The sequence below is a fragment of the Vipera berus genome, assembly GCF_964194415.1.
Source record: "Vipera berus genome assembly, chromosome: 12".
Taxonomy (NCBI): domain Eukaryota; kingdom Metazoa; phylum Chordata; class Lepidosauria; order Squamata; family Viperidae; genus Vipera; species Vipera berus.
In genome coordinates this window covers 9,824,901-9,847,786 of record NC_138215.1, presented here as the reverse complement: position 1 = coordinate 9,847,786, position 22,886 = coordinate 9,824,901, and the positions used below count along the sequence as shown (strand labels likewise).

At 41.3% G+C, this 22,886-nt stretch overlaps 1 protein-coding gene across 1 annotated transcript in view; it reads right to left on the bottom strand.

The window, feature by feature from the left end:
• Positions 1 to 2,299: 2,299 nt before the first annotated feature.
• The window catches only part of LRRK1 (leucine rich repeat kinase 1), an 81,915-nt gene continuing 61,328 nt past the window's right edge, over positions 2,300 to 22,886 (bottom strand). Inside the window, exons 26-34 of the mRNA XM_081337547.1 lie at positions 22,245 to 22,442; positions 21,179 to 21,456; positions 20,091 to 20,285; positions 18,940 to 19,088; positions 16,282 to 16,399; positions 14,826 to 14,942; positions 10,226 to 11,043; positions 9,233 to 9,334; positions 2,300 to 4,802 (exon numbers count right to left, since the gene is read on the bottom strand). Of these exons, the coding sequence (XP_081193673.1) occupies positions 4,625 to 4,802; positions 9,233 to 9,334; positions 10,226 to 11,043; positions 14,826 to 14,942; positions 16,282 to 16,399; positions 18,940 to 19,088; positions 20,091 to 20,285; positions 21,179 to 21,456; positions 22,245 to 22,442 (2,153 nt within the window). The 3' untranslated portion in view covers positions 2,300 to 4,624. The remainder of the gene's footprint in view (positions 4,803 to 9,232; positions 9,335 to 10,225; positions 11,044 to 14,825; positions 14,943 to 16,281; positions 16,400 to 18,939; positions 19,089 to 20,090; positions 20,286 to 21,178; positions 21,457 to 22,244; positions 22,443 to 22,886) is intronic.

Genomic DNA, 22,886 nt, shown 5'->3' with positions numbered 1-22,886 from the left:
GGTTAGGAGAAAATACGTATTTCAAATTTTTAGAGAATATTGAGTTCTCACAAAATTTCAGCCACAGGAAATCTTGAACATGCTTCCTAGTTCAGAGAGTTCATGGGGCGGTAAATGGATAAGCTGTGTGAAGTCTGTGGGCCACCTTGTTCCAGTTCCTCTCCTAAACCTCTCAACAGGTCTAAATTGCAGCTTAATTTCCTACTTCTGGATTGAGAGATGTGGAAACGATAGAAATCTGTGTACAATACAGCATAGTGGTATTCTTCCAAAAGGGACCAAGAAAAATATGATGAATTCTCAATTAATTTAAGGGCAGGATTCCTAGGTTTCAGTTTTTGACTTGTACATTTTTTCTGTTCCATATGGTGATTTTCTGCTTTAAAGCTCTGATATGAACATTACAAAAAAAAGTTTGGCTTTGATTTATTTGTTTGTTTACTTATTTCTTATTTACTTATTTATTTATTGAGTGCACTTTTTTTAGTCAGTTTTGGACTCCTGGCGACTGCCTGGAAAAGTTCCTGCAGTTTTCTCAGCAAACTTTTGGGAGTGGTTTTGCCATTGTTTTCTTCCTAGGGCTAAGAGAGAGTGACTGGCCCACGATCACCCAGCTGATTTTATGCCTAAGGAGAGACTAGAACTCAGAGTTTCCCAAATTTTGAGCCTGGATGCCTGCATTTATTACAAGAGTGATGGGACGAAGTATTCGCTGCAATGCTAGCAAAAGGTAGCATGTTTAACTGGAGGTCAGACTCATGATCTCTTCCTATTCATTCATGATCTCTTCCTATTCATTCATAGCTACTATATAATTCTTGAAACAATTCACTTTAGGTGCCTGTGGATGGGGAGATCCTAAGGTCTCCAGGCAGAAATATCTTAGGGCAGTTTGCGAGATGCTGAATTCATAAGCCACGATTTCTTGAATAAATCATGGAAGGTGGCTTCACATCACACTAAAACAAAACCAAAGCAATAAAGTTGGCTTAGAAATTGCATCAGTCAAGTTCTGATGCTACAACTGAAGGCAAAAGGCTTGCAGCGTTTCATCCAGTTGTCTTCTTTCAGTTGTTCTGTAGGTATTCAGCTACTAATGGAATTATGGAGTTTTTTTTCTTCATTACTCTGTAGATCAAACTCCCCCTAGCGTCTTGATTTAGGGGAGTTTATAAACTTAAGCAATTGTCTCCAAACTGGTGCCCCGCAGAGGACTAGGACATCTGGATTTTGTCATCCGTGTACATCCGGATGGCACTGATTTAAGGGAGAGAGGCTAAGCAGTTAACCCTTATGCTCAAGAAGTAACAGCTTTTTTTTTTAAAAAAAGATATTTTAAGATTGGTGCTTTAGCTTAACATGAGTTCTAAAATCCAATGCTTTAACTTAGTTCAATACAGATTCTCATTATAGGCTGAATTTGTAAGCTGCAAAATAGGTTTGGCTTACAGAACGCTGCCTAAGCAACGAAAACCCATTTAAAATTTAAGCAACATTTAAAATTTAAACAAAATAAAAAGAAAGAGAACCTAGAGACAAGATCTTTTCAGCGGTGCCCCCCCACACACACACACTGAGGAATGTCGTGCGCCTGAAAAAAAATCAGGGTCCCTACCCTTCTGATGTTTCCAAACGCCTTAAAATTATTCTTTTTAATGAATTGCTGACTAGGTGAAGATTCTCAGCAGCCATTTGACTTTCTAATGGAATGTTTTTATTGTTCTTTACTTCCTAGAGCCTCTAAAATTTAGGCAGCCGGTAAATATTGTAAAGAAAGTAAGAGTTGGGTTTAAAATGAATCCAGCTAGCAATTTTGTTTGTTCATGCTATTTGTTTTATTACTCCCAACAAGAACCATTGAAGCTGCTGGAATTGTAATACCTTATTTATCTATTTCATACTTGTCCACATGGGCAAGTGTCCACAAAATGGTATAGGCTGCTTTTGCTTCCAAACCAAGTTTAGTTCAACTTCCTGTGGTAAATCTTAAATTGATGTGGAAGGCATCATGACACCTTCAGCAGATGTAACTGTCATCGACCAAAAAGTGTCTGAGTTGCATCCTGTAATTCTTGGATGAACTACTTAATTTTGAGAAATATGTTGTTCTGGAATAAGGTGACAGAAAAGCAGCTTGCATCTAAATTCTACCAAAAAAAAATCTCCCAACTGATGTATATAATACATAGACAACTGCAAATTTTCAGCAAGAACTAACTGCTCAGTAGTCGCCTTGAACTATGAGATGGGCAGCAAATAAATGTAATACATAAATAAAAAGGCCTCAAAGCACAGGCACTGCAATAAACATTTCTTTTTAATTAGGATGCCTTTTCTTTTCTTTTCTTTTTAAAAAAGTCATCTATCCACACATTCATAAAAGGGTTCCTTTTACATTTGCCACAACGCAACTCTGATAGCATTTATTTAAACATATTTTAGAGGGTTACATAAAATACGTTAATATGTCTAAAGCCAGCAACTCTCTGTATTTCTGGGCTGGAGAAGGATACCAAGGCTTAGTGCAAATACACATAGTGTGAATAACACTTAGGGCTACTTCACACACACACAAAAAAAATGGCAGTCTGGCCTTGTACTCTCTGTCTCTGTAATAGTTGCTCACCAAATGTTTTTGAGCTGGGAACGATAGTTTCACAGTCTGGAGGGCTGTTGCTTGTCCCCACTCTGGATTACAGGAACGGTAAGAAGAGCGCACGTGATGAAGCTGTTTAGCTTGCATCCTACACTTTAGCAAAAGAGATAGTCCAGGGTGCTCAGTTTTTAATTAATGCTTATAATAATAATAAAAAAATTCAGAGAAGAGCAACAAAGATGATCCAAGGCCCGGAGACTAAAACATACAAAGAATGGCTGCGGGACTTGGGTTTGGCTAGTCTAAAGAAAAGAAGAACTAGGGGGGACACGATAGCAGTGTTCCAGTATCTGAGGGGCTGCCACAAAGAAGAGGGGGGGGGTCACGTTATTCTCCAAAGCACCAGAGGGAAGAACAATGGTTGGAAACTGATCAAAGAGAGAAGCAACCTGGAATTAAGGAGAAAGTTCCTGACAGTGAGGACAATCAACCAGTGGAACAGTTTGCCTTCAGAAATTGTAGGCGCTTCATCACTGGAGATTTTTAACAAGAGACTGGACAGTCACTTGTCTGAGATTGTGTAGGTTCTCCTGCTTGAGCAGGGGGCTGGACTAGAAGACCTCCAAGGTCCCTTCCAGTTCTATTCTATTCTATTCTATTCTATTCTATTCTATTCTATTCTATTCTATTCTATTCTATTCTATTCTATTCTATTCTATTCTATTCTATTCTATTCTATTCTATTCTATTCTATTCTATTCTATTCTATTCTATATTAATAGACACAGTTACCAGGAACTGCCTAAAGAACAATTGATCTATCTGCCCCATGTTTCTTCTTCCTAAGCTTCTGCAGCCATATAGGGAATTGGAAAAAGTCAGATGAAAACATGCATGAAACCAGGTTTATATTAACATTGCAAGAGAGAAATTCAATATGAAAACTTCTTTTTCCTCCCAGTCAAAACAGGAGTTGAGAGTTGACTAAGAATGGTGAGTTAGGGACTGTTAAGTAAAAACACAGTAGCAATAAGAGCAAATGTATAATCAACAACCCAGAATTAGAACACATTTCTAGTTTTAAACAAAATGATCCTTCTGTTGGAAAAACGATCTCAAAGAGACTCCTTCCAATTGTTAATACATTCATAAAATGTAAACGATATGCTTGTTTTGTGTGCTGTTTGGCTCCGTTAAAGCTGAAATGATGATGATAAAGTAATAGCAATACACTTACATACAGACGCACACAAAACTGCCTGGGTTCTCAAGATACTGGGCTGTAATCAAATAAAAAGTGCTATGTTTAAGGATCTCTGGAATCAATAAAGACCATCGCAATTTAGTCCCTGATTCCTAAAAGATTTAAAATCAGCTTGCATTCATTTGGGGCCAGCCTCAAAACTTTATGAAAACTTTGCTTCTGTGCAATGGATTGTTTCCGTGTTTTATAATTATATTCTCAAGTGCACTGGGTTTAACATGAAAGAGTTAACACAGAATATAAGTACATTCTCAAATACACTGGGTTTAACATAGAAGAGTGAGAAATATAGAGGCCCTTTCCACCAGAATTAGACATTTTTCATACAACCTCAGTTTAGTTCTTTTCATACTGTCAGCTGGAGAATTTCTACAGACACAATTTATAACCGTAATTGGACTCCAGTTCTCTGGGTCTTCCCCTGCAGTCTATCACCAGAGTGAAAGCTGAAATGCAACTGTCAGTCATACTGTATTCTGTCCTAGAAGACAACATGTCCAAAGTGTTGTGTTTGGCAACAGGCTACAACATAAAACAGCGTTACAGAGAGCCTGTGGAGATGGAGTTGGTTGATTTACACGTGCGTCTGATTGGAAGACGTTGTGGACATTTGTTTGATAGTGGCTGGGAATCCAAATGCATGAAGGGGAACAAGCTCTCCTTCATTTCCTTTAGCAGCAGAATCGGGGAGCAACTACTCCCTTCTTAGAAAAGTTTGGGTATTTTCAAGACATCAAAGGGTGTCAGTTTTCTGATGGTTGCCACTACCTTCTCTTGCGCAGGCAAATTTCAAGTCTCCCTAATTCTTCATGTGATTGGTAGAAAAGGTCAAAGTCTTTGGCTCCCCAACTCCTCCAGAGAGCTAAACACCATTCCATTGACTCATTTCTGAAGCAACACACAACCCGGTCTTTGGCCAGAACAGCAGCATCAACCAGTGACCTGAAGAAAAACAACAACAAACAAAACATTGACTTACAAAAGAAAATGTCTTTGTAATAATGGCTACTGCACAGAGATAAGCCTGCTTTAACGTCTAAATGGTACATCTTCACCTTTCATGATGCTTAACTAATTGACAGCATATACCAGGATTGAGAAAACCTGATATCCACCGAAAGGTTTAAATAATTCTGATAAATTGTGGCTCCATAAGAATTGATAGAGTCAACTGTACCAATTTAAAAATCCAGAATAAAATATACAGTGAATAAAAGTAAACAACTTGCATAATGCATCCACCTCCCAGGGGAACAGATTACTTCCCTTGACAGAGAAGTGAACAGTGTCTAGAAAGGTAATGTTTTTAGTAAGGATATGCACAACTGGTCAATCCAGGAATGGAGCATTCCAGAGAACCCTGTTTTCTTCTAGACCATGTCAAACCATCTCCAAAGCTTGCATCATGCTGCATGAGAGGAGTGAGGAGAGATGGCAGTTTCTGGAAGTCAATTCACCAAACCAGAAGGAGTCAAGTTTCCCCATTTTTAGCATGATATTGTAGAAGACCCCTTCATGGATTACTGCCTTGTCGTGGCGAAGGGGCTTGCGTAATTCAATGAAGCTATGAGCTATGCCATGCAGGGCCACCCAAGACGGACAGGTCATAGCCGAGAGTTCTGACAAAACGTGATCCACTGGAGAAGGAAATGGCAACCCACTCCAGTATCTTTGCCATGAAAACCCTATGGACAGTACCAAAAGGCAAAACGATATGACGCTGGAAGATGAGCCCCTCAGGTCGGAAGGCGTCCAATATGCTACTGGGGAAGAGCAGAGGGCTAGTACTAGTAGCGCCAGAAAGAATGAAGCGACTGGGCCAAAGCCGAAAGGACACTCAGCTGTGGATGTGTCTGGTGGTGAAAGGAAAGTCCGATGCTGTAAAGATTTTTTCTCCATAGGAACCTGGAATGTAAGATCCATGAATCAAGGAAAGCTGGACGTGGTCAAACAAGAGATGACAAGACTGAACATCGACATCTTAGGTATCAGCGAACTAAAATGAACAGGAATGGGTGAATTTAATTCAGATGACCATCAGGTATACTACTGTGGGCAAGAATCCCTCAGAAGAAATGGAGTAGCCTTCATAGTCAATAAAAGAGTAGGAAAAGCAATACTGGGATACAATCCTCAAAATGACAGAATGATCTCAGTTCGAATCCAAGGCAAACCATTCAATATCACAGTAGTCCAAGTCTATGCCCCAACCACCAGTGCTGAAGAGGATGAAATTGACCAGTTCTATGAAGCTCTACAGCACCTTATAGAACTAACACCAAAAAATGATGTTCTTATCATCATGGGGGATTGGAATGCTAAAGTAGGAAGCCAAAAGATAACCGGAATAACAGGCAAGTTTGGCCTTGGAATGCAAAATGAAGCAGGGCACAGGCTGATAGAATTCTGTCAAGAGAATACAATGGTCATAGCAAACACTCTTTTCCAACAACCCAAGAGACGGCTCTACACATGGACATCACCAGACGGTCAACACAGAAATCAGATTGACTATATGCTCTGCAGCCAAAGATGGAGAAGCTCTATACAGTCAATAAAAACAAGACCAGGAGCTGACTGTGGCTCAGACCATGAGCTTCTCCTTGCAAAGTTTAGGCTTAAACTGAAGAAAGTAGGGAAAAGCACTAGGCCACTGAGGTATGAATTAAATCATATCCCTGTTGAATATACAGTAGAGGTGACAAATAGATTTAAGGAATTAGATCTGATAGACAGAGTGCCTGAAGAACTATGGACAGAGGTTCGCGACATTGTACAAAAGGTAGCAACCAAAACCATCCCAAAGAAAAAGAAATGCAAGAAAGCAAAATGGCTGTCTGAGGAAGCTTTGCAAATAGCTGAGAAAAGGAGGGAAGCGAAAGGCAAGGGAGAAAAAGAAAGATACGCCCAATTGAATGCAGAATTCCAGAGAATAGCTAGAAGAGATAAGAATGCCTTCTTAAATGAACAGTGCAAAGAAATAGAAGAAAACAATAGAATAGGGAGGACCAGAGATCTTTTCAAGAAAATTGGAGAGATGAAGGGAACGTTTCATGCAAAAATGGGCATGATAAAGGACCAAAATGGCAGGGACCTAACAGAGGCAGAAGAGATTAAGAAGAGGTGGCAAAATTACACAGAAGAACTATACAAGAATGAGCTTAATGTCCCTGATAATCACAATGAGGTGGTCACTGACCTCGAGCCAGACATCCTAGAATGTGAAGTGAAGTGGGCCTTAGAAAAGCTGAGCAACAACAAAGCTAGTGGAGGTGACAGTATTCCAGCTGAGCTATTCAAAATCTTAAAAGACAATGCAGTAAAAGTGCTACACTCAATTTGCCAGCAAATTTGGAAAACTCAACAGTGGCCACAGGATTGGAAAAGATCAGTTTACATTCCAATTCCAAAGAAAGGCAGTGCCAAAGAATGTTCAAACTATCGCACCATTGCACTCATTTCTCATGCTAGTAAAGTCATGCTTAAAATCCTACAAGCTAGACTTCAGCAGTATGTGGATCGAGAACTACCAGAAGTACAGGCCGGATTTCGAAGAGGCAGAGGAACTAGAGATCAAATTACCAACATACGCTGGATCATGGAGAAAGCTAGGGAGTTCCAGAAAAACATCTACTTCTGCTTCATTGACTATGCTAAAGCCTTTGATTGTGTGGATCATAACAAACTGTGGCAAGTTCTTAAAGAGATGGGAGTACCAGACCATCTTATTTGTCTCTTGAGAAACCTATATGCAGGCCAAGAAGCAACAGTGAGAACTGGACACGGAACCACTGATTGGTTCAAAATTGGGAAAGGAGTCCGGCAAGGCTGTATACTGTCGCCCTGCCTATTTAACTTATATGCAGAGCACATCATGAGAAAGGCAGGGTTAGATGAATCAAAAGTTGGAATTAAGATTGCCGGAAGAAATATCAACAACCTAAGATACGCAGATGATACCACTCTAATGGCAGAAAGTGAAGAGGAACTAAAGAGCCTCTTGTTGCGGGTGAAGAAGGAGAGTGCAAAACTTGGGTTGAAACTTAACATTAAGAAAACCAAGATCATGGCATCCAGCCCTCTCAATTCCTGGCAAATAGATGGGGAAGAAATGGAGGTAGTGACAGATTTTATTTTCCTGGGCTCCAAGATCACTGCAGATGGGGACTGTAGCCAAGAAATTAAAAGACGCTTGCTCCTGGGGAGGAAAGCCATGGCAAATCTAGACAGCACACTAAAAAGCAGAGACATCACCCTGTCAACCAAAGTGCGTATAGTCAAGGCTATGGTCTTCCCAGTTGCAATGTATGGCAGTGAAAGTTGGACCATAAGAAAGGCTGAGCGCCAAAGAATTGAGGCCTTTGAACTATGGTGCTGGAGAAGACTCCTGCGAGTCCCTTGGACTGCAAGGCGATCAAACCGGTCAGTCCTAGAGGAGATCAATCCTGACTGCTCTTTAGAAGGCCAGATCCTGAAATTGAAACTCAAATACTTTGGCCACCTGATGAGAAGGAAGGACTCACTGGAGAAGAGCCTCATGCTGGGAAAGGTGGAGGGCAATAGAAGAAGGGGACGACAGAGAATGAGGTGGCTGGATGGAGTCACTGAAGCAGTAGGCGTGAGCTTAAATGGACTCCAGAAGATGGTAGAGGACAGGAAGGCCTGGAGGAACGTTGTCCATAGGGTCGCGATGGGTCGGACACGACTTCGCAGCTAACAACAACAACATTGTAGAAGAACAGGCAGAGCCTGGAGGGGTGGAGTTAAGAGAATAATCAGTCTAGAATCATTACGTTCCCACAAACGCTTTAATTCCAACCCTTCTTGAATTCCACTGACTCTTATCCAGTGCCAATTTTGTGCTATTAGTTGACTAGATTCTTGTGTATAAGGTAAAGGTAAAGGTTCCCCCGCACATGCGTGCTAGTCATTTCCAACTCTAGGGGCCGGTGCTCATCTCCGTTTCAAAGCCGAAGAGCCAACGCTTGTCCGAGGATGTCTCCGTGGTCATGTGGCCAGCATGACTAGACGCCAAAGGCGCACGGAACGCTGTTACCTTCCCACCACAGTGGTCCCTATTTTTCTACTTGCATTTTTACGTGCTTTCAAACTGCTAGGTTGGCAGAAGATTCTTGTGTATAGGCATGAACAATACATCAGACTCACCTGTGGTCCCGATACTTCACATCTGATAGATATATACATTTTCTTCTGTCATTGTTACAAAGTTAAGTTTAAGCTTATGTTTTGTCTTGGTGCAGAACATGATCCTTGCTCAGCAGCCTTTCCCTTTCCCTGCCTAAAATTAACCTTTTGACTGAGGACCAAATGATGCACTCCCAGCATCATTTTTCTTTCCAATTTGCCCTTACCCATAGGAGGCCAGCTCAACAGCCTTCAGCACAGTGATGACTCTCCCCCGCTGAGAGATGCCTTCCTTCTCCAAGCCAATCACAATGATATCACCACCTTGCCTAAAATGAAGAAACAAACTGGTTATGGACTTTGGGATACATCAAAAGGAAATTAGGAGAGAAGACTTTGTGGAAGAGGCAGATCTTAACAGGGATTTCCAGATTCATGGATTAGCTTCGTCTATGTTTACTCCACCATCTTGTCCCCCAAAGTGGGGAACTAGATATTTACACAGAACCCAAAAGCAGGACATGAGAGAATAGGTTTTTTCCCCCTCATGAATGTTCTCCAATCATCAGGATTCAGTATACTTCAGGAAAAATAGCCTTAGATTTATATAAGCTTTTTAAAGAATTTCTTTAATCAGGACCACTGGCCAATTTTTATGACATGAAATCTTGAACCATTAGTATTGTTCTGCTCCTTGATTTATGAGAATGTCAGATGGAAATCTGAGAAAAATATCATGATAATAAAATCTTTAAATAGCAAGAGAAGGGGATAAGCAGTCTTTCAACTAAACTTCATGCATTCTCTTATAGTTCCCAACAAAATTTCTCCGAGAATATGAGAACTTTGGAAATTGTTATGGCTTTAAATGCATGTAAGCTGTGTGTTGAAAGTTTCACAAGACTGCCACGATTTTCAAAAATAATTTATCTGGACGAATGAGAACATCTAAACCAGAGGTCCCCAACCTTTGGGGCACCAGGGACCAGTTCCATGGGGAAAAGTTTTTCCGCGGAGTAGAGAGTGTGTGGGGTTTTGTGCTGCCTGCATCCCATGGATGGGGCTTTCCTTGTTTGTGCGGACTGGTTGCTGGCATGCTGGGGCCCAGTACCAGTCCACGGACTGGGGGGTTGGACACCCTTGATGTAAACAATTAGCATAGTTTCCAATTCAACTGAGCTCTGAAAACTGTGCTCACTGTGGCTCCCAACACAATTTACCTGGGAATCCACAAGAGATCTTTTACAGGTAGGATCCGCACAGCTTGGAGACATGTTTCAGATTTCTCAAATGGAGGGTTTGGCTCCTGAAGCTTGTTGAGCTCTTCATAATCAGTCAAGAAAGGTGTGCTGGAGGAACTTGTGGGTGAGCTTGGGAGACTGGAGGAAGATCTCAGCATCCTATTGGGAGATGATGGCGAGTAAGAGGACATAGAGCAGTAATCTGTCAGGGAGTCTTGATGGTTTAGTATCTGAGTGCCAAGCTCCTGGCTCTGGAAGATGCTCACATTGGCCAAAGAGGTGCTTTCAGGAGCCACATCCCTGTTTGCAGTTAGTGTTGTAGGGATCAAGGTTGAAGGTTGCTGAATCGTGAACATGTCCCTCAGGGGGCTACGATCCCCACAGAAGTATCGGGCACAGAGCTGATAGGTAGAGGTGTAGTACATCACCAGGAAGTTGGTGGTATCATCTAAACACCAGGTCACTTCTTCCCCATTGCAATCTGAGCTGCACACAATGGATACCACGGTGGATGGTGGACTGTAAGGCTCCAGCCGCCTGGTGATCTCCATGGCTTTACAGTCTATGATAAGGATACCAGGGCCGTTGCTGTACCAGACTTCTGCCCCGCTGTTAGCCAGTTCCATGGCTTTCACAGGGTAAGGATTCTGGCGGGGGTCATCATCGCTGATACTGAACAAGGAACGGTTGGCTGTGTGGGAGCAAAGATAACGGCAGTTGTCCTCCAGGGCACCACTCGTGACTTGGAAAACTGCAATCAGTCCATCAGATAAGCCAGCCAGGACCACATAGAAGTTCTAAAGGAAAACAAACATAAATACTAGATATATGGCTTTGAGCATCTATAGCTTTGAGCAGAGTAAAGGCTCAAGTGGCCATCTAAAACAAAAATGATCAGGGGACTGGAGGCTAAAACATATAAGGAATGGTTGCTGGAATTGGGAATGTCTAGTCTAGGACAAGGGGTAACATGATAGCAGTGTTTCAATATCTCAGGGGCTGCCCCAAAGAAGAGGGAGTCAAGCTATTCTCCAAAGCACCTGAAGGCAGGAAAAGAAGCAACAGATGGAAACTAGCCAAAGAGAGAAGGAGAAACTAAGGAGAAAGTTCATGACAAAATACAAGTAGACCTTGACTTATGACTACCACTGAGCCCAAAATTTCTGTTACTAAGTGAGATCATGTGATCACGGGGAATGCTGCAATGGTTATAAGTGTGAAAAAGAATAGAGTAGAGTAGAGTAGAGTGGAGTGGAGTGGAGTAAAGTAGAGTAGAAGTAGACTAGAGTAGAAGTATAGAGTAGAATAGAATAGAATAGAGAATAGAATAGAATAGATAATAGAATAGAATAAAGTAGAGAATAGAATAGAAGTATAGAGTAGATAATAGAATAGAATAGAGAATAGAATAGAGTAGAGTAGATAATAGAATAGAATAGAGTAGAGTAAAGTAGTGAATAGAATAGAATAGAATAGAATAGAATAGAATAGAGTAGAATAGAATCTTTACTGTCACCTAAAATGTACAATAATCAGCATAAATTAAAATGAAATGTCATCGCATTCAGCTCTCAAAAAATAGCTTTATGCACATACCCACATACCCACACATACCATATATGACACAGCGAAACCTCACAGTCTAATCTGAACGTGTACATATACAGGAGAAGAAAAATAATCCTGCAAATTTACAAGACGGATGGCCTAAGGAACAAAGCTGTTGCAGAATCTAGTAGTCCTGCTAGAAATACTTCGGAACCTCCTCCCAGAGGGGAGCAACAGGAACAGACCCTGAAGTAGGTGGGTGGGGGTCTTTAACAATGGCCATAAGTCACTTTTTTCAGGGCTGTTGTAACTTCAATCGGTCACTAAACAAACTGTTATAATTTGAGGACTACCTGTAACCTTTTTCTATCTGCTAGTATCCAAATATACTGTGAAGAAAAAAAACTGTCTGAAGAGTATCATTTGTGAACAATCTGATGAACATTGTGTCTTTTTATCAACTCAGGATCATGAGGACGATGGGTCTGGAGGCAAGGAATAATATTGTCCTTGCATGTCCATAATTTTTGTAATGATGCAGTTACACAAATGATTCAAAATGAGGCTATTTGCATAATGACAACTTGGCAGATGCTATACTCTTCCAATTAAACAATCAGTAATAATAGGTAAGGGACGCAGTGACTCAGTGGGTTAGGACGCTGAGCTTGTCGATCAGAAGGTTGGCAGTTTGGCGGGTCGAATCCCGAGTGCCGCATAACAGAGTGAGCGCCTGTTACTCGTCCAAGCTTCTGCCAACCTAGCAGTTCGAAAGCATGTAAAAAATGAAAGTAGAAAAATAGGGACCACTCCGGTGGGAAGGTAACAGCGTTTCGTGAGCCTTTGGCGTCTAGTCATGCCGGCCACATGAACACAGAGACGTCCTCGGACAAGCGCTGGCTCTTCGGCTTTGAAATGGAGATGAGCACCGGCCCCTAGAGTTGGACATGACTAGCACACATGTGCGGGGGAACCTTTACCTTTACCTTTAATAATAGGCACTCTCTCAATCTATTAAAGTTAAATTTCATTGTATGAACTTTGGACATGGCAAACAAATTTGGACTGTTGTACAGAAAAAAAAAGATGGAAATCAAGGAATTAGAATTGAAATGAAAGCTAAAAGGAAGCTTGAATTTGACTAATCTTCACTTTCATGGTGTATTTGTACAATCAGGATATAACCAAGCATTATATAGCAAGTAATTAATCTTGCTATGTATCATTATAGTGCTATCATTTCAATATATCTTTAAATAATGCTCTCCTTGCTCTTTCACTAACTAATGTAAAATTCTTTGAGAGAACAATCTATCTTGCTAAAAAGGAGTTTAAAATACCCACCAGTTAGCTAAAATGAATAAAAGGTATGAAAAGATGGTAGCCTCTGATTAGAAAAATAATCCATGAGCCTCCGTATAAAAGCTCGGTGACAAATTCCCGGTGAAGATAGGAGAAAGAAAACACACAGTTGTAAGATCTGGAGTGGAAAAATAATTACCTTTGAGGCAGAATTTCCACATATTCCACCCACCTCTGCATGATCCATACAGGAAAACAAAGCTGTGTTTAAACAGCTTTAACATTCCTAGCAAAGTCCAGCTGATCAAACTTTTTTAGTTCCAAAACTATTTTACAGTAAGATATTGTTCCAAAGATGCCTTTAAGAATAATTTTGGAGAAAAAGGAGAAATGAAAGCGGAGTGTCAAAATCTCTTTTTTCTTTTCCTAATTCTAGTCATGGTTGCTGAACTAACAAAAGAAAGACTAGAGTAGACTGTTTGCTTAGTAAGGTCCGGGGGAGTTACACTGACTGCAAATTCAGTCACTGACTGAGGTAGAGGATATGAGAATTAGTAGGAAAAGTGACACTTAGGTTGTATGGCTGCCCAACTTAAAAAAAACAACAACAACTCTGGGTAACTCACAACAATAAAACTCAGAACTACAAAAAACATAAATTATAAAACTATAAAACCAAGTGGCCAGTACTAATAGATGATGAAGGTAAAAAAAAAATGATTCTGTTGATAATTTGGTAAACTAAGGCTGGCCATGTCATGTATTATAAAGCTGAAGGAATGCAACTTCTAAAGTGGAGCAATTTGAGCCTCCATCAAGAATTACATTTTTCATTCATCAAGATTTAACTGTCAAATCCCGAGCGTGGCAAAGCGATTAAGGATACCCTTTATCAGATACAGTATTACAGAGTTTGTTTTTTGAGTAAACCCACATAGCCAATCCAAAGAGAAACCTTTTATTGTATAATCATGTCGATCAAGGTTTGAGCAGTTGTGCAGGAGATGCGTTATACTCTTCTCTTGGTGCAACAGCAAACTAGGACATCTAGAGGCTTTGTCAAAGTAATAATATCTGGCCAAAGTGAGCAAAGAGTACAGATAATCAAAGCAGGCAAAGAGAAGAACTAGTTCGGTCTAGTGGTTAAGGCACCAGAAAGCATTAGAAAGCAAGAGATTGTCAGTTCAAGTCCCACCTTAGCCATGAAAGTTCAGCTGAGTGACCTGGACCAGTCCCCTTTCTCAACCCAACCCAACCTCACAGGGTTGTTGTAGGGAAAATAGGAGAGGGAATATATCTGCCGCCTTGAGTAATAATAAAGGTGGGATATAAACAAACAAATAAATAAAGTCTTGATTATTATTTGTAGAAATATGCTTAAAAGAATCTTACCCTGTGACTTATGGATTCATTCCAACAGTACAATATCTTAGTAGTCTACAGCTCCATTATGCCATGCCCACATCTAGCACCACCCTCAAATCTTGCCCTGACTTAATTTCAAAATTTATGTCTGAGATAAATGAACAGCACTGAAACAGGGGGCTTAGTAATTAATTCCTCAACCTAGCAGCAGGTGGAGGTATTGCTTTAATTCTGCCATTAAATGGACAACTGTCCCGGTGTCTTCAGCTACTCTCAGACAAAAATGAAGAACAACATTCACATTTGATTTTGGGTGTGCTTGGAAGTTATGAGCACCTTGTGTTTGAAATCTCTTTTGCTTTACCTTTCTCATCAAAGGCACTGCAAGAAAACAGGTGACAACAGCTGGGGTGTCTATGCCTTTCTGCGGGACCTTCAGAGGACACATTCCTTGTAAACTATATATATAAATCTTCTGGTCCTGCAGGAGATGAAAAAGAAATCAGATTTCAATAGTGTTTCCGCTGCCCCCTTTCCCAAGGATGAAAATATGGAGACATCATTTGAAAGAGGGAGAGAGAGAGAGAGAAAAGGAGAATTATCTATCTCAATATGGACAAAATCAAAACTTTAATGATAAAGCTTCCTGTGTATCTATGGAGATTCTCCATCGTCCAGATCATAGTTGTCCCAAAGGTGCTTTTTCACAAGGCAACTGGACTTTCCTGTTTTTCTTTGAAGACATCTTGTTTTTCATCCAAGAAGCTTCTTCAGCTCTGACTGGATGGTGTGGAATGGAGCTGCCAGAGCTGAAGAAGCTTTTTGGATAAGAAGCAAAATGTCTTCGAATAAAAACAAACAAAAAAAAAAATCTAGTTGCCTCGTAAAAAGCATCTTTGGGCTTCCTGGGTGTCCATTTCTTAAATTGCAGTCGCCATTTTTATTTTCCTTTACCATCTCTTGTCAAGAAGTGAATGTAGGGAGAAAAGTGACATGGAATGTAAGCTACTCATTTGAAACCTTGGCTCCAGTGGTTTCTAATCGTACTGTCACCGAGAAAAGGGTATTGACTTATTCTCCAAAGCACCAGAGGGGCAGGACAAGAAGTAACACCTGGAAGCTTACTGAAGAGAGATCCAGCCTAGAAATACAGGGAAATTGTCTGACAGTGAAAACAATGGAACAATGGAACAGCTTTCCTCCAGGAGTGGTGGGTGCTCCATCACTGGAGGTTTTAAAAAACAGACTGGACAAATAGACTGGGATGGTATAAAGTCTCCTGCTTTGAGCAGGGGATTGGACTAGAGGACCTTCAAAGTCTTTCCAGCCTTGTGATTCTATATTCTATGTCTGACCAACCTGAGAAGAGGTTTAGCAACTTTCATGGCCAAAGCTCTCCAATCCTTATAAGGTAAAGGTAAAGGTTCCCCCGCACATGCGTGCTAGTCATTTCCAACTCTAGGGGCCGGTGCTCATCTCCATTTCAAAGCTGAAGAGCCAGCACTTGTCCGAGGATGTCTCCGTGGTCATGTGGCCGGCATGACTAGACGCCAAAGGTGCATGGAACGCTGTTACCTTTCCCACCGTAGTGGTCCCTATTTTTCTACTTGCATTTTTACGTGCTTTCGAACTGCTAGGTTGGCAGAAGCTGGGACGAGTAACAGGCGCTCACTCTGCTACGCGGCACTCGGGATTCGACCCGCCAAACTGCCGATCTTCTGAGCGACAAGCTCAGCGTCCTAACCCACTGAGCCACCGCGTCCCTTATCCAATCCTTATGATACTGTTCAAATTGAAGAAGACTTGGGGATGAGACATACCTCTGTTGCAGTCCAAAGAGAATTCTGAAGTTTCAACTGGCAGCATAGCTTCATTCCTGGACAACTCATTTTGGAAACCTCTATAAATCCTTTCTCTGTATTTACTATAGTGTAGTTCCTGGAATCAGGAAGGGGAATGAAATCAAAAGGCAGCATCACCAGCAGGACAGCATCAGTGGGAGGCAAAGAAAAATCACAACTCTGTGTGGGTTTGATTTTTTTCCCTAAAAAATACCTCTCGTCATAGACTACATATGTGACGTACGTTGCGCTAAAATAAGGCCACATGGCTCAGTGGACTTTTATACCTGAGGATAATCTTAAATTTGGTTCTCCCTATCCTAGCCCATTCCCTAACCATCATGCACACCAGTTCCTATGGTCCTCCTCCTGATATAAGAACACAGTTCCCTGACTTTGGACAGAAGAGGGAGGACATTTAATTTAGCAAGATAACTGTGGATACAAAAACAGGATCTGCAAAAGAAACTAGCTGAGGCTGTAAAATTTAAAATGAAAATACCTAGGGACTTTCAGACTGAAAAAGATGATATTTTACAGATTTGTTTATGGATAACAGGTGGGCTATGGGACGAAAAGATGAATGTATATAACTTTAGAAAGCAAATTTGTTTATATTTTTGATGAAGTTTGGAAGTCGATAGATGATAGATAAATAAGATGATGATAGATATACAGACAGACAGACGAACAGACAGAGATAGAGATAACAGAGACAATACATAGATAACACAATATCTTTATTATTCTTACTTTTCTTTTTCTTTCATTTCTTTTTGCTTGCACTTTTTATTCCAATTTCTTTTCTTTAAGTTCAGTTTGTATTAGATTTTATTGTGGAATCAAAATTCATATACAGTACATATGTACATCTAGTAGCACTGGACTAAGGCAATCTTAGCCTTTAGCCTTCTTAGTGCCTTTTCATTATTATTTGTGTTTTTTATCATTTTTAAAAAATCAATTAGAACAGAGCTGGAAGGGATCTTGAAGATCTTCTAGTCCAACCCGCTGCTTAAGCAGAAGAACCCTATATCATTTCAAATAGGTGGCTGTCCAGTCTTTTCTCTTTTTTCCTTTTCCTTTTTCTTTCTTTTTCTTTCTTTTTTTTGCCCCAGTGTGAGCACCAAATCTTTGTTTTCCTGGCCCAGCAAATCTAACGTTGTGTGCTGAAGTTCTGCACTTCCCCAACTCTGATTCGTGTCCTGCTGCACATTTTCCATGCCCACAATTTATGTATGTAACCCAATGCGAAGTTTATCCCTAATGTTCGTAGATCCATCTTCAAATGATGTCTGAGCAGAACTTATCCAAAGAGGAACAAAGAACTTGTTTTTCCACCAACCCACAAGATGATTCTGTTTGTGTTTGCAGGGGGAAACCGCAAAGAACTCATAAATTTAATCACTGAATACTGGACATCTTTAAAAGACTGGAGACAAAAAAGACACTATGCAACTAAAGATTTGAATCAGATGTGCTCTTTTGGTTTTTCTGCCCTGCATGAAAAACACACAAACCCAAGCACCACGAAACAATGAAGAATGGGGATTGTTGAAACCTTTTGAAAATGAGTAATCCATTATTCTCAACCTGGTCAATATATAACAGTCATTTTATTAGCACATTCACAGGGCATTTGTAAGGAACTTATAGAAGGTTAAGAAACCCTTTTGAGGAAAGCATGGATACTATAAGTTGCCAAACATGGAAGGTTCAAACTGAAAACCCAAATGGTTCTTTTTCTTATGGCCCAATAGATCATGTTCTTCTATTACGGAATGGGACAACTCTCCACAACCAACTTGCCATGGGACAATTCAACAATTCAATTTAATTATTTAAAATTATTTTAACTTTTGTCGTTCGCATTTCATTGTGTCCCTCTTTTTGCATCCTTTATTTAATGATTCTGTTCCACCATTTCTTCGATATTAATGCAAGTCTTGTCCCGTGGCAAGTTGGCCGTGGCGAGTTTTTGTAGACGTCGTCTATTAATGAGACCAAATGGACCATCGATTTCTTTCCTATTTGGGCCACCCAACAGATCTCAAGATATTGCATCAGCTACCCTCCATAGGGTGCCTTCCATATGGGTGGGGAAATAATACCCGTAATTCCCAGCCAGCAAACTGAAGGCCATGTTCTTCAGGACCTACAGGCAATATAGCCTAACCGATTATCATTTTCAGTCTGAACAAAACAAATCACAGGTACCCAGCAGAAGAAAATATTTCTAGTCACAGAAGGTTTGAATTGTGGGGTCCTTGGTGCTCTCTGAGCTTGAGGGTTTTCTTGCAGATGTTTCATTACCCAACCAGGTAACTTCAGTGGTGAGCTGATGATGTTACACAGTCTGGTTATGAAATGTCTGCAAGAAAACTTCTAAGCTCAGAGAGCACCAAAGACCCCACAGATCACAGCGTTTGGGATAAGAAAGAGGGTGAAGGAAAAACTTTACACAGTTTTTGAGGACAGATTCATTATCAACAGCTATTAACAGAAATACTGAACAAACTATCTATTTACATTGCAGAGAACATAAGGAAAGTTCTTTTTAAATAAATAAATAAATAAATAAATAAATAAATAAATAAATAAATACATACATACATACATACATACATACATACATACCTGGTATCTTCTTTTTCATCCCAGAATACTACGGTGTGGTCCTGTCCTTCAGAAGAGAAGATGGACTGTTTCCCACATGGCAACCAGTACATGAATGTGGCAAACGACGGACTTTTCATTTGCCCTATGACCGAAATGGCTAGGGGCCGCTGTATAAAAGAAAGGTTAGACTTGAAGAACAAAGTTTACATAAAAATCTACCGATCACTATTTAGATTTTATAGACTGGATTTACCCAAAATGCTAAGCCATCAAGGCTGCGGCTTGCCCAATAAACCATAGTTTAAAGAAACGCATTATTTAGCCTGACGTGTGCACCCATCTTATGCAACGATCGAGCCGAAGCATCCGCTAAGTGACAATGTGAGCATGGTAGCGACAATCGACAAAAAATGGATTAAAATTAGCTTTCTGTAACTCAACGCCTTGCAGATATACTGAACCACAATTGCAGGGTCTCACTCAAATAGTTGACTGAGACAATGGGATTTTTTTATCTGACATACATGGATAACTTTAACCTGGACGAGGCTAATTTTTGGGATCCCCAACTTGTTATGCTCTGCAGGTAGTCCTTGACTTACGACCACAATTGAGCCCAAATTTTCTGTTGCTAAAGGAAACATTGGTTAAGTGAGTTTTGTCCCATTTTTACAACCTTCCTTGCCACAGTTGTTAAGGCAATCCCTCCAGTTATGAAGCTAGTGACATGGTTGTTAAGTGAATCTGGCTTCCCCATTGACTTTGCTTGTCAGAAGGTTGGCAAAGGGTGATCACCGGGACAGGGCAGCCGTCATAAGTACATGTCAGTTGCCAAGCATCTGAATTCTGATCACGTGATCATGGGCCGTAAGTGTGAAAAACGGTCATAAGCCACTTTTTTTCCAATGCTGTCGTAACTTCAAATGGTCACTAAACAAAACTGTTGTAAATTGAGGACTCCCTGTATTTTTGGTCTCAAAGAATCTTGGAGTCCAGTATTCACGTTCAGGAAGATTCCATCTCCCGTATCTTTTCTTTATAGGGTTTCCCCTGAGCACCCAGTTGGCCACGGTTAGATATAGGATGCTGGCCAAGCTGAGTTCTTTACGTTTCGTCAGCTCAGAATGAGATCGGACATCTCCACCTACACACCGACAATCCTCTTGTACCTTTTCAGGTTTGGTGTCCCAACACTCCATCATGAGAGCCTGTAGCCGGTGGAACTGCACTTCCTCTGCCTGGCCCAGGACAGGCCGAATCCCCTTGGAGAGTTTCTTTGAAATTTGCAGCTGATGCTGCCCCAGGGTGGGACGTTGCCCCGATAGCAGCTCATACAACACCATTCCGTACGAAAACATGTCCACCTAGGCCAGAGAGAGAGAGAGAAACTACGATTCAGAGCCCCGGCAGTGGGGAAAGCAAGGAAATGAGCATCAGCTCTGCAGAGCTTCCTCATCCCAGCCTCAACCTGCATGCGACTGTGGGACTTGTGTTTCACCAGCTTGCTTCCGTTTTCTTTTAGAAATCCCGTTTTGGCTTTCCTTTTATTTCCAAAGCCTGGAAATAACAATCAGTGCAAAGGAGGGGAAAAAAACTAATAGGGGAAAAAGATGCAATTAAGATGCAAAATTAAGAGACACTGGGGGAAAGCACTCTGTCACACCTCCACATGAAACGGAGGCAAATCCCATTTAAAAGTGAATGGAATCTAAGTCGGACCAAACTGCACTTTTGTACGTTCAACTGCACGGCTTACCAGAGACGGCACCAATCGTCAACCAAGCCGCACAAGGCCCCCGCAAACAGCAATTCCCCTCCCAATGGCCCTCACCGGATGCAACCTCCCCATCACAAGACCCACCACAAGCCCTTCACTGATGACTCACACCTGACCCATCACAAGACCCTTGCTTGAGACACCCACACCTGAAGCCCTTATAAACAGAAGAACACCGACACAGGGATCCTCTAAACTCCGCTGAAGATGTTACCTAGCCTGGTAACAAAATATTCAGAAACCAACCCACAAGCTCGGAGGACGAACCTTCACCCTCACTTTCGTATGTCGAGGTGTCCTAATGTTTAAGTTGGGGGACAAGAAATATCTTTGATAAAAAGCAGCTTGCAAAAAAGATCGATCAGTCAAGAACCTATAGCTTCGCTTGTTGCTGTGTTGATGGGAAATCGAATCTTGATTCTGGCTAATGTATGAGCCCTGAACTTAGTTTGAATGGCGCGGCAGCTTTCTCTCACGTACCTTTTCATCGTAGACAATGCGAGGTCGTATCTCTGGAGCCTGATAGCCGGGGGTGCCCTCCACCCCCAAAGCTCCTTCGTGGAAGGACTGCCGAGAAATCCCGTAGTCAGATAGTTTGATGTTGACGCTTTCCTTTACGTCTAAAGACCACACGAGGATGTTGTCGGATTTCAAGTCGCAGAAAATGATCTTCTTCTTGTGAAGGTAGGCCAGGCCTGCTGCAATCTGATAGGCGATCTTGAAGGTCAGCATGGGTCCCAAGGGAACAAAGGAAGCCCCTAGAGCAAAGGATGGGAGAAAAGGCCCTCAGATTGTCAGCTGTACGGATGTCCTCTTCTTCCTCCAGGGGCGCAAAGGTATGTGGGGAATACCTTAGGAGAATGGCTGAAGAGATGCTGCCAAGGGAATGGTCACATAAGGATAGGATAGGATAGGATAGGATAGGATAGGATAGGATAGGATAGGATAGGATAGGATAGGATAGGGAATGAAAATAAGAATAGAATAGAATAGAATAGAATAGAATAGAATAGAATAGAATAGAATAGAATAGAATAGAATAGAATAGAATAGAATAGAATAGAATTGGAAGGGACCTTGGAGGTCTTCTAGTCCAGTCCCCCACTCAAGCAGAAGAACCTATACCATCTCAGAAAGTGACTGTCTAGCCTCTTCTTAACAACCTCCAGTGATGGAGTGCCCACAATTTCTGGAGGCAAGCTGTTCCACTGGTTGATTGTCCTCACTGTCAGGAAGTTTCAGGTTGCTTCTCTCTTTGGTCAGATAAGAGATAGCACAGCCCACAGCTGGATAATGGGTTGGGCAAGAAGCTCATAAGGGACTCTCCCTAGTTTCTTGGGCCGTATAGGAGACAGGAAGATTGTACTTTGTGACCTGTATTATTGGTGTTGACCTCCAAGGGTAAACCAGATATGACTGCCAACTAGATGAACTAATTCTACTTTATTACAAAGCTACATTGATAGAATCTTGCAAATCTGAAAGTACAATTTTTTGGCTAAAGACCCCAAAGTGGACATGACTGGACAGAAGTTATTTCTTTTACCTTTAGAGTTTTCTGACAGTACAGTGGTCAGGCTGCCCAAAGGAGCCAATTCTAAGGCTAAGCTGAGCGGGTGGATGCTGATCCCAATCAAGGAGACCACACATGGGTACTGCAGTGAGTGGAGTATGCTGGCCTCCTGGCGGAACTCCGAGAAGCTCTTCATGGCATCCATTGACTGTAGATGCCTCAGCATGGTGTCTAAGCAAAGAGAAACAGATGTGTATATAAGATACACCCTCTTGGATCATATCCCAAGCCCATGAAATCCTGCATTCTCACAGAGGATGTCCAAATGACTCTTGCAAGCTGGTGGCCAAGAGTTACTTTTGCAGGAGGAATTTGCAAGCAGTGGTCAACTCATAATTGTTGCCCATGTTGCAATGCACTACTCTGAGATATAACAGAGACAGTCTAGCATTCTGCATTTTAGTTATACTCAGACGCTTTTAATACACAAGTGAGGAGGAAGGCAAGATGTGAGTCAAGATGACTTCATCAATTGTCTTTGTGAAAACCAAATAAGAACAGAAGAGAGGTCTGCAGAAGAAAGCTTCAGCCCAGCAGAACCACAAATCAATCCATCCACCCACCCACACATCCATCCATCCATCCATCCATCCATTCATCCATCCATCAATCAAT